This window comes from Lactuca virosa, chromosome 3, assembly GCF_052849685.1.
Source record: "Lactuca virosa cultivar CGN04683 chromosome 3, Lactuca_virosa_CGN04683_v6, whole genome shotgun sequence".
Lineage (NCBI taxonomy): Eukaryota > Viridiplantae > Streptophyta > Magnoliopsida > Asterales > Asteraceae > Lactuca > Lactuca virosa.
Window position 1 is genome coordinate 365,461,451 of NC_136428.1, and position 15,586 is coordinate 365,477,036.

The window sequence follows — 15,586 nt, forward strand, 5'->3', positions numbered from 1 at the left end:
TTTAAAATATGAGTGTCGCTATTATTTTTTTGATGCCACCACTATTCGAATGTTTTGCGTCCTCCACTGTGTTTGAGATTGTTTATTTAAAATTTTATTAGTAACACGAATAAGCTAACCTTTTGTTGCAAAAAAATAGTTTGGGCTTCTTGTGGTTTGATATTTTAATTCATAGTTTTGATCTTAATATGTTACTTTATTGGAGTTTGTTACAGTTGATAAATACTTTGTGTATTTTGATTGCACCATATATAACTTCTTTGAAAACAAATTACAAGTTGCACAATATAACTTCTTTGAAACAAATTACAAGTTTATTTGTTTTGGTACCGCATATGGTAAATCCATACAACTATATATAGATTAATTTCAAACCCACTTAGAGAACAGTACTTTGGTTCCATTGGCTGATTTTTTTATTATTTTTTTCTTTTATGTTTTATTTTTTGATTGTTTTTTTTATATTGTTGGTGGATTACACGTGTTAACAACTTCAACTGTCTGCCATCATTTTTTTTTTTTTTTTTTTTTTCATCGATTTGTATAGAAGTAATCTACACCACCATCAATTTGGGATTTGCAGGTAAAGAGGCTTTGATTTCGGATTCAAACCTGTCCATTGACACCAGGTCCCATGTCACGCGCCTTCTTACCCTTCTGTTAACCATCGGCGCCTCTCATACCCATGCCTCCTGTTCAGATTGTAAATCAGGTATGTCTTTCTGTACTTTCTCGCTTCCATGCCAATTCCGCCATCATCTACCAATTTTGGCCTCTGAGATGTTGCAATTTAGGAATTCCAGCCAACGGAATGCGCTTGCTGTCACCGAGTAAACATCTTCCACCGCCTAAAGAAGCCACACCTGCACTCAAGTCTACTATCATGACAACTGGTGGGCAATCTCATCCAACATGTTCTGGAATATGATCCACCGCGTCAATATTTACATAGCTTTCCCCCACCATCTATATGCCATCAAATTAAATCTCTGTTTCGTTTTCCAGAAATTGCAATAGTGTACCCACCTGCAGTTGATTCCATTTGATATCGACACCGGTGGGAGAAGAAGACGTCGGACCAGGTCTAGCACACCCAATCGCATAGGAAAGCCCTAAAATCGATTTTCAGTGGTTGCGCATGTACTCAGTGATGACGTATAGTGGGAAAGACGAAAGAGACATCAAAACCATGATTGAAGTTCGGAAAAAAAGGAAGCACATCGCTAAAAATGAAAATTGAGGTTTCTGTTTCATCTTTCTCTATCTGATTTACCAGACAGTTTACTTTCTTTTTCTACCTGCTTCGTATTCCACCTGCCTTCTTTTCTTTCTTTCTGAAATCGAAACTTGATCTTCTTATCAGATTCGCTTACCACATGTTCGATGAAATGCCTTTGAGGCATTCACAATGATTATAAGTAACTCATCACCGTCGTGCCTCTGGAATTGGTATATTTCTCAGTTTTTTTTAATTCATTTTTATAAGTTTTAGTTTACATTGCAAGTTCCAATGGGTTGATTGGTGACTGATTCGATTTTTGATTTTTCAATTTGTCATAATTGTGTGCTTATTGATGTGTTCAGGTTAGGGCTTCCAGTTCAGTTCTGGGCACGCTGTTAAAACTTAAACTCTCACCATTTGTCTCTAGATTTCTATTTAACAGTTTCAAGCAAACGCACAAGAAACGGAGCATCTTTCCTATCACTTTTAAGGTATCTTAGAACTCCTAATTTTCAAGATTTGTTCTTATTCATTCAGGATTTATGAAATTAGATAATATGTTGTGTCAAATAATTGGAAATTTTACAGGCGTACAATGTTGGAAGGGAGACAACAGTTGTGTTGCAGCTTAAAAGTGATTGTTCTCTTATTTCGATTAGCAGCCTCCAGTAATCTAGGAAACTTGAAGACATGATCAAATCATAAATGAGTTGCTCAATGAACTGATCCTGATTTGATTTGGAGTTTTTTACTTGAATTTTGTTTTACAAAGTTGAGTTTCTTTATTCGTTATTTATGGTTTTGTTTTTCAATTTGGATTATCAGTTGAGAGTAGTTATTCATGGTGTTGAAATTATGTCTAAGTAAGATTTTTTTATTTTAAATACTGTTTAAACATCTTCATAACAACGATTGTTTATTTACTACTTTTGGGTGACCTTACCTTTTAAGGTTCAAAAGTGGGCATGTGACATGTACGATGAAGATTTTCTCATAAAAACATTATTCAGCCTTTTTTTATGTTTCATAGAATTTAAAGATGTGAAATTTCAGTGGTTCTTTTAGAAGAAGAAGCTAACTGTATCTTTGTTATCAAAGAAGAGAGAACTTTATGGAGTTGAAAGCCCCAAGAAAATTTACTAAAGAGTTATTGGTTGTTAATGCAGGGATTTCAAGATGCCTGATAATGATGTTGAGTAATTCCATTCCATTCCATTCTTTACTTTCCTTTTATGAAACCAATTGACATTCATTTTTGGACTTTGTAAAATTACCAACATTTAACATTACTTTTTCTTATAGTAACATAGGAAAAATTAGAGCCAGTATATGTAAATCATTGTATAGTTTGTTGCGATTTCCCTGGTTTTTTCTTAAATAAATTGTTTCACTATACTTCATCTATTTTATAATATAAATAAATTATTTATTGTTAAGCGGCGTTTGTGCAAAACAGGATTTCAATTGTTTCATGTTTGGCGATGATCACATAAGTACTTTTAATTCCACTTCTACTTTTTAATATTGATTGGGTTCACATGGTGTGCAAAATACAATACCATTTTTTATGTTTTCATTACACGTAGAATATATAAAAATTGAAAATCAATTAAAGATGATGAAAACAACTGTTGCTACAAAAATCAAAATTTCCTTTTAAAAAAAAAACATAATAATAATAATAATAATAATAATAATAATAATACAACAATATATATTTTTAAGCATAGATCAGCGCTTTTTCATCTTGCTTGAAGACTTGAATCCAAGCTTACGTTTCTTAAATGCTTCCATTTCAACGTTCTCTTTTAGTTTCTCCAAAGCTTCACACACAAAAACACAACACCAAAGTTAAAGCTAAAGAAACAAAGTATAGGATTCAACAAAACAAGGGCAAATTTGTAAATTTACCAGCATCATAGGTGGATCTGAGGGATTCTATCGAATCAGATGGAAGTATATGAACAGGACAAGAATCAATGTCGGCTTTCTTCAAAAGCTTCTTGAATTGCTTCACCTGAAACAATAAGTACAATAACGGAATTAATCTCTCAAAGGAATTGAACCAAGGGTATTTTGGTCTTTTTGATTAAATAAAAAAAAAAGTACCTCGTCTTGGTGTAACAAGGTGAAGCAACGGCCTGAATTCCCAGCTCTTGCAGTTCTACCAGCACGATGAATATATGTCTTGATATATGGCGGCTTATCATAGTTAATTACATTTCTAACCCCTTCCACATCCATGCCACGTGTCATCGCATCAGAAGACACCACCACTTGTACTCCACCTTCCCTAAATGCCCTCAACGTCTTGCTATAAAAAAAAAAAATCAATATTTTAATAAGACGAACACAAAATTAATATTAATTTTAACTTGCCTTCTCAAGGTTTGATGTTGATGACCCGAATATTCCTTGATCTTAATTCCCAAATCTCCAAAAAACTTAAGCAAAGTACAGAGTCGGTGAGTCGACTCAACTGAAGATGTGAAAACAATACACTTTTCCCCTTGTAAATTTTTCAAAAGAGAAACAAGGTAAAGAGGCTTCATCTGTTGTTCACATATCTGCAACAAACAACCAAATTTAAATTTATAAAATTTTCCTTTCTATCACAACATTATTTATATACCAATTTGAAGGAGTGGAGATGTTCTGGAAGCTTGTATCGTATGTGTCCAGTTGTCAAGAACAAAGGATGATGCAGATGAAGTTGAGAAAGTTTGGTTGGATCTTGAGTTAATGTTGCAGATAAAACCATCTTCACAAGCCTTGGGTGACCTTTGTTCTTGAATCCCCTTTCTACACCACTGCAATTACAAGTTTCGTCCTTGTATTATTAAATATTTGCAGAAATGGTCCCGGCTTCATGTGTTATTAAATTATTACTGAAATGGTGAAATGGAGTTATGGACCCTTCTGAATTAGAAAATAATACAGATATGGTCCGTGTGATCCCTGCCTAATAGAAATTTTACGGAAATTGTCCCTGTGTTTCACAAAGTTACGGGAATAGTCCATGTAGTTTGGAAAACTACGGAAATGGTCCCTGGTTAATTGAAAAGTATAGGAATTGTCACTTACATTCTCCTTATAGTCTTCAAGGAACCAAATGTAGAAGGATTGGAAAAAAAGCTATCAACAGTAGAATTGGTGCATTGAAGAACCATAGGAAGCCATGACTGATATGATTCCCTAAGCAATCTATCCGTTTCATCAACTACCTGAAATATAATGAGGGCATTTACGTCTTTTACACACACATGAGAGATATGATTCCCTAAGCTATCTATCAGTTTCATCATCAAATTACCAATCAAAAATGTCCACTTGACAAGCTTTCTAGACCTATTTTCAATGATGAGGGCGTTTACGTCTTTTACACACACAAGAGATACAGAGCGAGTCCCTGTCGAAAATTGCAATTTTTGTCCCATTGACATCAATGTCAATCCAATATTCCAATGCATATTAAACGCAATACAACTTGTTATGTTTTGTCATGTCATGTAACAAACAGGGCCAAAATTACATGTTTACCCCTCAAGGATAGTATAATTACCAACACAACATGAATTTTTAACAAAAACTCAAGCAGAAAAATAAGTATATGCAAAAAAAAATGTTCGTTGAAGTCTGGACAAGCTTTCTAGGGCTATTTTCAATGATGAGAATAAGGAGGGCATTAACGTCTTTTGCACAAACAAGAGCTCAAGAGCAAGTCCATGTTCCACCTTGTTCCACTTTTTAGGTAGGAAAAGGATAATTTGTCCCATTAATATCAGTGTCAATCCAATGCACACCAAACACAGTACAATCTGTTCTGTCAAGTCATGTCATAGTATCATACATAAGATATGGGGCCTAAATGACAAATTTACCCCTCAAGTGTATTGAAATTACTAACAAAACTTACCAAAAAACGAAGATGCTCGAGTGTAAAACCTTTGGTGTTGTTAATATGATCCATTAGTCTTCCAGGTGTTGCCACTAATATATCAACAGCACTTTGTAACTCAATGGGTTGATGATGTGGATCATAACATATACCTGCCTCAAGTTTTGGTCTCTCAATAAGCATTGAGATTTCTTCTGATATTGAAGATTGCCCTACTGCCAAACCAACAGATAACCCCACTGCAGGAGCAATTGAGGCAAAAACATCCCTTACCTAAGAAATAAATTTGATCTTCTTTACATTGATTCACTTATGAAAGCATTTTATGTAAATCTGAAGGAAGAATATGTCTAACCTGCAACGCTAAATCACGAGTGGGTAAAACCACTAAAGCTCGAAGACATTTGACAGAACGAGTTGAAAGCATTTGTACAATTGGCAATGCGTATGCTAATGTTTTCCCGCTTCCTGTAGGTGAATTCACACAAAGGTCTCTCTCAAAGGAACCAGGGCCCACGGTTTCTTGCCAAACCGCTACTTGAACAGGAAAAAGCGAATCGATTCCACTATCGCACAAAGCCGCCTCCAGCCTAATTCAATATTCGGACAAGCAGGAATGAACAACAATTTTGGACGTATTTCGTCGATTGAAAAGTATTTAATACGGCATAAACAAAAGCGTAAAGTAATTGAATGAGAGAGATGTTTGTTACCTTGGATTGAGAAATGGAAGCTGAGTAAGGGGACAGTTTTCAAACGAACTAACATCAACTGGACTTCTCATCCATGGCAACACTGCTACTTTCTTTCTCGCAATCTGCTGCTCTTTTGCTTCTTCCTCCATGGTTGCAAAAGAGAAGCTGATGAAGCTCTTCGAACCTTGATGGTTTTGAGGTTGCAGTTTACAGAGTTACAGTGACCGGATGCCCTGAGATCGCTAACATAACCGAGTAGAGCGGCCCTGCCGACCTGCCCTGGTCGTATCCCAGTTTTTGGGCCAGTACCCGGGAGCCCAAAGTGGTTGGGCCTGTAATTTTACTTTAAGGACTATATTTTTGTAAATTTATTAAAAGAATATTTTTAAAGATATTCATCAAAATACCATAAAGATATATATGACAAAAAAATGTTTAGAAAACAGGTCATGAGTTTGAAAATATAGATTTTCGAATAATGTCATAAAAAGTCTTAAGTTTGATCGAAAATATCGGTTTTATCCTCTGACAGATTTTTTGTTCGTTTATGTTGCAAACTTGTCATTTTTTTATTGGTTTTGTCATTTTTATTTGTAATAGTAGGTTTCCAAATTACCATGAGATATTATTTGTGAAAAAACACTTTAGTTTACAAATATTTTATAGAAAAATCCTTAAAATTATAAGCATATGAAATATAAATATATATTCAAAATTTGATAAAACTAAATAGTTTTTTAAAATTTATATATGAAAAGTTTATATCAAATCAATATAAATTTTACCGTACTTATAAAACCAAAACAAAACATATTTTTACCTTTAGTATGGTAAATTTTATATTAGTTAGATATAAACTTTTGATATTTAAATTTTAAAAAATTATTTAGTTGTATCAAATTTTGAATATATTCTTTAATTAATACTTAAACTTTTGTAAGCAAATTAAAAAACGTCTGTTAGCTAATAATTAACTACGTGCTGCATATGTTAAAATAGTTAAACATATTAATAATATAACATTAATTACATTCAATTCATTTTTTAAAAAAAAAATAAAAATATTTTATATGTTTAAAAGGTTTGTATTTCAAAAATTATAATGCATCACTTTTATATTTAAAAATAATAGCCTATACAACTATATTTATTTTTATAAAAAAATATGATATATTATTATTTCTGAAACACAAATCTTTTAACCATATAAAATAATTTTATTTTCGTTTAAAAAAACAATTGTATGGAAATAATGTCACCATATAGTGACTATTATCACCTTTAAAACTATTTTTTGGACCATGAATATATACAACAAATCCAAAAAACCACGTAAGTCTATATCACACCGACTTATCTTGAGACGAATTTGGGACATCACTTTACACTCAATTAGCACATGCCGAATACCTTCTGTAGAATTAAAACAAGTCGGACATAAGGAATAATGAATGCCAATACCACAACTAAACAAGTTTTTTTTGGTAGGAAAACGGTCAAATGCAACTCTCTATCGAAATATATTAACCTTACTAAGAAAGATTTTATTCGATAATTAAAAAAAAAATAGAACTTGTTTTCATTGTTTGTAAATATCTTAAAATTTTGTAAAGAAAAATGGAGATTATTTTTATTCGAACAATTCTTATATATATATATACTAGATTATTTTGTTTCTTACATTTATTGTGTGCTAGAATGCACCAATAGGAATTGAGTAAATTAAATAATTATTTAATTAAATAAATATAGATATTAAATGATTTCCATAATTATATGTATATTAAATGATATCCATAATTATAATTCTCTTTTTATTGAAACTAATTAAATCTGTCATTAATGTCAACAATAACATTCCTTCAGAATGAATTCGCATCTAGGTTTTTATATATGAGTTCGTATTTTGTTTCAGAACTCACTCACTTAAAATACAATAAAGTTGCATGGAATATGAAGAACGAGAGTGTATTCTACTAGAATACACTCTCATTCTGCTGGAATACACTCTCATTCTTCTAGATATGAGTTCATTCTGAAAGAATATTATTGTTGACATTAATGACGAATTTAATTAGTTTCCATAAAAATGAGTTATAAGTATGGATAACATTTAATATACATATAATTAATACTAAATTCTTATTGGTGCATTGTAGCACACAATAGATGTGAGAAACATTTGAACCTACCTATATATATATATATATATATATATATATATATATATATAGGTTTTGAAGCTCGGAAATTTTATCTTGTAAAAAACATTATTGAAAAACATGCTCAAAAATTATAATCTTCCTTTATTTTTGAAAATAATATGTGTTATTTTTTCGTAACTGATGTTGGGTTCGAAATAGTTGTGAGGTGTCGAAGCATTCTATGTCTTTTGTTAGTATCGAAGTCAATGTTGTTTATTTTATAAGGGTATACTGTAATGTCGAAACGTATTTTTTATTTGCTTTTGCCATCCCTATAAATAGGGGTTAGATATTAGAGTTAGAGTATCTTTCGAAGTCATTGCTACTTGTACTCTATTTTTCTCTGTATCTTCAAAAGCAATATATTAAGCCAAATATAAATTATTTACGATTCTATGTTCTTATTTGATTCATATTCTAATTTCATTTCATACATTCGATTCATAACAACTACATTTGGTATCAGAGCAGAATTCATATAGTTGATCTCTAATTTTCTCTAGTTTTCAAAAGTTTTTTGGTCTCGCTTTGGATTCAAAATTTCCGCACTTTTGATTATGAAAATATATTCAAATCATCTAATTTGATTCGATTATGTTCTTAGTTTGTTAATCGAGTGTTCCGAGTTTGATTTCTGGAAATTTCATCCATCAGATATTAATTTCTGAAGCTTTTTCCAAAACTCGTCTGTACAACAATGGCAGTTTTCAATATGAACACAATGACTTCTTATTCACATCTTCTTGGTTCTTCGACCAAAATTCCTATGTTGATCCCTGAGTACTACGATCAATGGGTAGATAGGATTGAAGACTATCTGAATAGAATAGATGAAGATCTCTGGAAATGTATAACTGGTGATGTTGGTTCTCCGAGTTCGTTACAAAATATTGGATCTGCTGCTTCTAGTCCTGAAGTTTCTAATCTAGCAGAAAAGAAGATGAAGAATGAATTGATAGTAGCACAGTCCTTTTGGGTTGCCTTCAAACCTGACAATTGAATAGGATGATTGTTAGAGAGAGAATAATGATTTATTAATTTATTACTTGGTTAATAAATTAATTAAAAATCAAAATAAATTATTTATTAATGTATTTTGGAAATAATATATTAATTAGAAATCATATTGTTTAACTAATATTTAATCAGAAATTAATTTGGAATTAAGTTTGGGGTTAAAGGAATTCATTAAAGTGCATAGACTAACGGTGACAATGTTCAATAGTTGAGCATTGGGCAATTCTAGAACCTCCCTAAAGAGGAGGGAACGAAATCTAGAATGTCTCTAGGGTTTCCTTAGGCTCTAAGGGTGCCTTGAATGCCTTAGGGAGGAAGTTAAGGGATTAGGGTTATCTTGGAGATACCTGCCTTATCCAACATCTTCCTAACACCTATATAAACCCTCTTTAGGGTAGAATTTCGGCCATGACTTCTTTCTAATGCCTTTGACGAAATTTTGGTCCCTTCCCTCTCTCTCTATAGTTTTCCTTGGTTGTTGGGTTTGTTTGTGAACCATTAGAGGCGCGGCACTTGTGGTGCTTGCTACCAAAGGTCTTTCAATCAAGGATTCGAGATTGTTTACAATAACAATCTTAAAAGGTATGTATCTAAACCCTAGTTTATTCTTATTTTCGATAATTATAGTTGCCTCCTAGGGTTTCTTGTTTTTGTGTTCAATACTTGCATGTCCAATAGTAAAAACATAGATCCTACAAACTAGGGTTGCATACACACATAGGGATTGTATGTTATGCTCAAAACCCATCAGAAGTAGATCCTTTCAACGCTTCAACCACAGACAAACTAGCACCCGATAGCTGAGGTGCCCGATCCGAAGAGATGGTCACACGAGGATAGCCAGGACCAATCAAGTCGCTGTTAACCCATAACCACCGGTCCTGTCAGTTCTTTCGAGGAGCCCTCTGGTTAACAAGAAACAAATGAGTATTGTGCCGCTGAGAGGAAGTATGTACGCCAGACTGGGTGGACGAGTTAAAGAAGAATTGGAAGGCCCGGAGTCGAGGAAGTACACCCAAGGTACGACATGCCAACTCAAACCCGCCAATCTTGTTAACGACATTAGGAGTGAGATCGTCCAAAAATAAGCCATACTCGCGTATAACCTCATCAAATAAATCTGATATTGGCAGCCGAAGACTCGCTTCGAAAATTGACACAAGGACTTCAAACTTTCCAGTCGGAGGCTGATTGAAAATAGCCCCTTTCTTTGGAAATTACACACCGTGTTCAGGCATAAACCCAAACGGAAAACTGAAGAGACTCGAACTATTCTGGTGTCGGGTCGCTCCCAGATTGCACAAACATCATTATAGATCTCGAAGAGAAAATGGTTAGAAAAGAATGTCAAATAGAAGAAGACTAAGACAGTTGAATCATATGAGGTACAAAGATTAAAACTGCTCCTAGTAAAGGGGAATTTTAAATACAAAGCGGAAGAATTAGTTGGTTGCCCCAGTAAAAACTGTCTGCACAGCCGACCCCGTTACGTCAGTAGACGTCAAAACCATCCTTGTCGAACACGTGCCTTGATCTAAACTAGAACAACTCAGCTAATCAAGTCTAATGATGGCGTTTACTAGCCTAGGGGACTTATTAACATATACCTCTAAGAATACGTCAAAGATAATGGGACGATTATCTAAAGGAAGACCTAGCTAATGGTCGCTACCTAGCTTAAGTACTAAACCGGGCCCTCGCCCTCGCAACCTCTTACTTAGGCCCTAGAGTTCTAGCGCCAAGGTCCAGCTCAGAACTATTGGCTCCAGCCCACAACAAGCCAAAACAATACCAACCACTCTCCCAGAGTGACAAGTGGAGTGTAACGCCCGGTTCCCGGTACGTATTTTAAATATGAGTTTTGCATTTTTATATTGGGACTCGACGGGTTGATGGACCAACTCGGCGAGTTGGGTCAACCAGGATATTAACTTTGACCAGAGCGTTGACTTTGACTTTGACCATTACCCACGATTGACCCTTAAAGGGGATATGAGTATCATGGAGTGACTAAAGGAAACTATTATGTGTAGGAGTTTGAGGAGAGGCGATCCCAGCACCGAGGACAGTTCGGTTACTACAAGTGTAACACCCAAATTTTCAAAACAATTGTTTCACATTTTATAAAACAGTTTTCATTCATAATCGTTATAAAAACACCATTGTATCACATAACATCATCTCCCAAGATCATAATAAAATCTCCCCGCGTGTGTACTGATCAAGCCGGCGCCTTCCCGCGATCCTCGCTGGTACCTGAGACACATAACACAACACTGTAAGCATAAATGCCTAGTGAGTTCCCCAAAATACCACACATAACACATATTAGCCACTCGAGGCTATAACTCTGTTTGACACTCTGGTCAAAGTGTCTCTATGGGACCCCCCAGTCCCATAACTCTGTGGGCCCTCTGGCCCTAACTCTATGGGTCCTCTGACCCTAACTCTGTGGACCTTCCGGTGTCCTAACTCTGAAAACTCTGTAACATATATAGCATATAACACATAGAAATCACATCATGCAAAAGCATACACAATACTCTGTCTCATAGCTCTAATTACCACTCTAGGTAAAGTATAGTGAGAAGACTCACCTCGGTTAACTCGGTAAAGCTCGAACTCTGTAAAGTCGGGTCTAGCCTCCGCCTAATCATATGAAATAAACACTCTGAATCAATACATCTCTCAAGGCTAGACTATTCCTCCTCTTAGTACTCTCAGAAGGGTAAAAGACCATTTTACCCCTCTCATGGCTCAAAGACCCTAAAGTTGACCAAACCCTAAAAGTCAATAAAGGTCAACGGTCAAACTTTGACCCGACTCGCCGAGTGCACTTGGGCGACTCGGCGAGTCTACACGTGCCCACTATCTTTCTGATCTCGCATGACACGTCGAGTCTTTCCCCTTACTCGACGGGTGACACCTGGCATGAATCGCGGGGCCACTCCGACTCAACTCGCCGAGTCTGTTCATGGACTCGGCGAGTTCCGCCTTGAACTCCAGTCCTCTAATTCCCTCCGACTCACTGAGTCAACCCTATGCTCCACGAGTCGTCACAGATTGCGAGTCGCGGGGCTACCCGATTCTACTCGTCGAGTCCGTTCATGGACTCGGCGAGTTCATTCCATGCACATCCTCAAACAACTTCCTGAGGTCAGATCCAGTCCTCTAACCAATAGATCTATCATTCCCAAACCCAATAACCACGTAAAGTTTCCATCTTGATGCACATACAACATCTATTTGATCATATATGATGATTTAGCCCCAAATACCATAACTCAAGGTCATAGCCTCCATTGTTATTCAAAAAGCTTAATGAATAAGGCTCTCTGGACCTCTATGGATCCAGATCCAAAACCTCCTCATCATAAGGGACTATTTGGGCTTCAAATCTAAGCAACAAAGGGTCTAAGAAACCCTAAATCCATATGATCATCATAAGAACAGAAGGGGAGTCGAATTACTACCTCAAATGTGAAGATCTTAGCTCCAAATCCACAGAATAGCAATCTCCTATGCTTCCTCTTGGCTAGTACCTCCTTCTTCTTGCTAAACAACACTCCCAAGGTCAAAAAAATGGCTTCCTTCCTCTCCCAAAACGCTCAAGCACTCTAGGGTTTCTCTCTATGACTGGTGACCTCAAATGGCGGCCATAAGGGCCTTTAAATAGTCCCCAAACCCGAGAAATTAGGGTTTCATTAAACAGCGTGGACTCGCCGAGTCCACGTATGGACTCGCCGAGTCCAGTCATTAACCCGGATGGAGATTCGCGACTCTACTCGGCGAGTCTGAGCGCCTACTCGCCGAGTCTCTCTCCAAAACTCAATAAAATACATAATTTAAGATACCTGGGAATCCGGATGTTACAACAAGGCATTGAGGTGAGTTACCTTCCAGTATAAGTGGGTCTAAGGCACCAAGGTCGACCCACTAGTAAGAGTTATAGTAGAGATGATTGTCTTTGTGATAATTATATGGTATGTTGCTATCTGTTATGATTATGTGCTAGTATGATATGATGTTATCTGATATGTGATATGAGGGGTAGGATAGACCCCAATACCGGTCGATAGGGTCGAAGGGGTATGCCAGCACCCAGATAAGTTAGGCAGTATAGAATATTATGTTTATAGGATGCTATGTGGTAAAGTATGGGGTGAAATAGTCCCCGGTATCGATTGAAAGGACCAAAGGGGTATGCCAGCACCCTGATATGCTAGGCAAGGTACCGGCCGAAAGGACCGAAGGGGTATGCGAGCACCCTGATATGCTAGGCTAGGTAACGGTCGATAAGACCGAAGGGGTAGGCCAACACCCTGATATGTCAGGCAGTTACCGGGTAAAAGAGACCGAAGGGGTCGAGCAATACCTGGATATGTTTGACAATATATATGATATATAGTATGTGGTATGATGGGGGAACTCACTAAGCTTTGTGATTACGATTTTCAGTTTTTGTTTCAGGTCCTTCTTTTTCGAAGGGAAAGGAGTCGGCACGGTAACAGCGCATCACACACATGATTTTCCGCATATGAGATTCTCGGGATTTGTACTCTAACATTATTATGATATGGTTTTAAGACACATGACCTATGGTTTTATGAAAGAAATTACTTGTTGATGTTTTCTTATAAATTGTTTTTAGAATCACTATATTAAAAATGAAATTTTTGGTCTTAAATTTTTGGGATGTTACTGTTGGATTAATGTCTAAGTCCATAACTATAATTGGTAAGACTTGACCCGACCCGGCATGGTCCATTTGGGTTGCATGGCATCATGCATTTGGATAGACTATAATGAGAGAAATAACACTTAAGGTTGGTTAATATATTATAAGTTCTAATATATTAATAAGGTTATTTAATTAGTATTGATCAAGAATTAATTTGGAATTAATTAAGTGATCAAAAGGAGACTAATTAAATATATGGGTTGATTGTGTAAATCATTCATTCTTATATATGTGGGCTTGTGATCCAAGATTCCTTATGTTGGACTAAGTCCATGGGGTGACCCATGGATACTCCATGGAGGTTAAAATCCATGGAGCATAAGGAATGGGTAAAGTTATGAGTTACATGGTGTAACCCTAATAGCCACCATATAAAAGAATCCCATGGCTCAAGAAATCGTGCACTAATGTGTGAGTGTGAGGGCTAGACGATTTTAAGGAGTGTTCAAGTTTCTCTCAAGTTATTCCAAGTGTATTTGGTGTTGTGTGAACCATTTGAGGTGTCACACTTGGGGCACCAGGCACTCAAGCTTCATGAAGACATTCTACATCAAAGAGGTATGTATTCTATCTTGTTATATTTATTATTTTGTATGCTAGATTAGGATAATACCTTGGATGTTCATAATTGTATGTATAATAGAGAAAACATAGATCCAAGGTATTTAGGGTTGCATGTACACTTAGGAGTGTTAGAATGCTCATAACTCAACAGTTACAAGTTGGTATCAGAGCCTTGGTTTGAGGGATTCGGACACACCTTCGAGGGTGTTTGGACTCAAATCGAGGGTTTGAGAGATTTTTTTCAATAAAATAGTTTTTCTAAAATTTAAAATGAAGAATTTTGAGAAAGAACAAGGTGTGTGATGCTTGCAATCGGTCGAGCTCAAGTAAGTTTTCCCTAATATACCCATACATGTTTGTTATGATATATGATATGATTATGAAAACTGTATGCTAGATTAGGGCTAAGGATCTAGGAAGATGCCTTGTGTGTCTGTTATATATGCTTAATGAATTTCATGCTAGAGCTGATTAGTCAGTGATATGATGGCCTGAATAGGATATGCTTAGTACGGTTACTCAATGCTCGAATGTTGCTTGCTTTGTGCTTTTAGAAATTCTAGTTATCTTTAACTAACTAATAAACGAATACGTTAAGTTACATATTGCGAAGACTGAATAATTTCAGAAGGTTAGGTCTAGCCCTATTTTCGCAGCTCTTGTTTGAGTCCAACCGTTGTAGGATAGGATCTCTCACTCGAAGAATTATCTGGTCTTAGTGATATGTAATGGTATTCGCAAGCTAGTTAGGTAAAGGTAGCATGGATTTCTTATGCAGCTGATGGCGGAGAGTAGGTCGGAGAGTTACCATAGGGTAAGCTTAGGATGGGATTAGTGCAGCGAGCAGTAGTAATATAAGGGACTTAGTGAAGTCAAGGCAATCCTTGAGGAAAGTACGGATAGATGTGGAAGGTAGTATGGGCCCGTACTACTGAAAACAGAGGATCCGTACTCGAGACAAGGAGGGCCGAGATAAAACCAAGGAACTTGTAGGGTGTGTGAGACCTCTTTAGGTTATATGTATGACTCTGACGATTATTTGTTTTATTTCAGAATGGTGGTGACACGTCACGGAGCAGGAGGTTCAGGGTCTGGGTCAGGATCAGGTTCAGGATCGGGTGCACGTTTCGAGCCAGTTGATGACAGACTACGCGAGTTCATCGCGTCTGAGATCACGAGAGGCATCCTTGAGGCGACCACGATGATTTTTGGGTCGATCAAGGAAGGGATTATCGAGCTGATAGA

At 36.1% G+C, this 15,586-nt stretch overlaps 1 protein-coding gene and 2 long non-coding RNA genes across 4 annotated transcripts; 1 reads left to right on the forward strand and 2 right to left on the reverse strand.

Annotated features, from left to right (window-relative positions):
* The first annotated feature begins 551 nt into the window (after window positions 1-551).
* Window positions 552-2,543, forward strand: LOC145163151 (uncharacterized). 2 transcript variants are annotated; one of them, XR_013739607.1, is made up of 6 exons: window positions 552-712; window positions 795-893; window positions 1,006-1,241; window positions 1,364-1,449; window positions 1,585-1,713; window positions 1,811-2,543. It is a non-coding gene; the product is annotated as an uncharacterized LOC145163151 (long non-coding RNA). The 2 variants fall into 2 exon arrangements; XR_013739608.1 differs by having other exon boundaries at window positions 804-893.
* Window positions 2,544-2,812: 269 nt separating this feature from the next.
* RH1 (RNA helicase 1) lies at window positions 2,813-6,055 on the reverse strand. Its single transcript, XM_079086856.1, has 9 exons — window positions 5,834-6,055; window positions 5,476-5,710; window positions 5,139-5,393; window positions 4,307-4,446; window positions 3,855-4,032; window positions 3,602-3,789; window positions 3,332-3,536; window positions 3,134-3,239; window positions 2,813-3,045 (listed from the first exon to the last, which is right to left on the reverse strand). Exons 1-9 carry the CDS (start codon window positions 5,962-5,964, stop codon window positions 2,954-2,956), a joined length of 1,530 nt encoding a protein of 509 aa, XP_078942982.1. The 5' UTR covers window positions 5,965-6,055; the 3' UTR covers window positions 2,813-2,953.
* A 5,147-nt stretch (window positions 6,056-11,202) lies between these two features.
* On the reverse strand, window positions 11,203-12,849 carry LOC145163152 (uncharacterized). Its single transcript, XR_013739609.1, has 3 exons — window positions 12,510-12,849; window positions 11,634-11,685; window positions 11,203-11,292 (listed from the first exon to the last, which is right to left on the reverse strand). It is a non-coding gene; the product is annotated as an uncharacterized LOC145163152 (long non-coding RNA).
* Window positions 12,850-15,586: the final 2,737 nt, after the last annotated feature.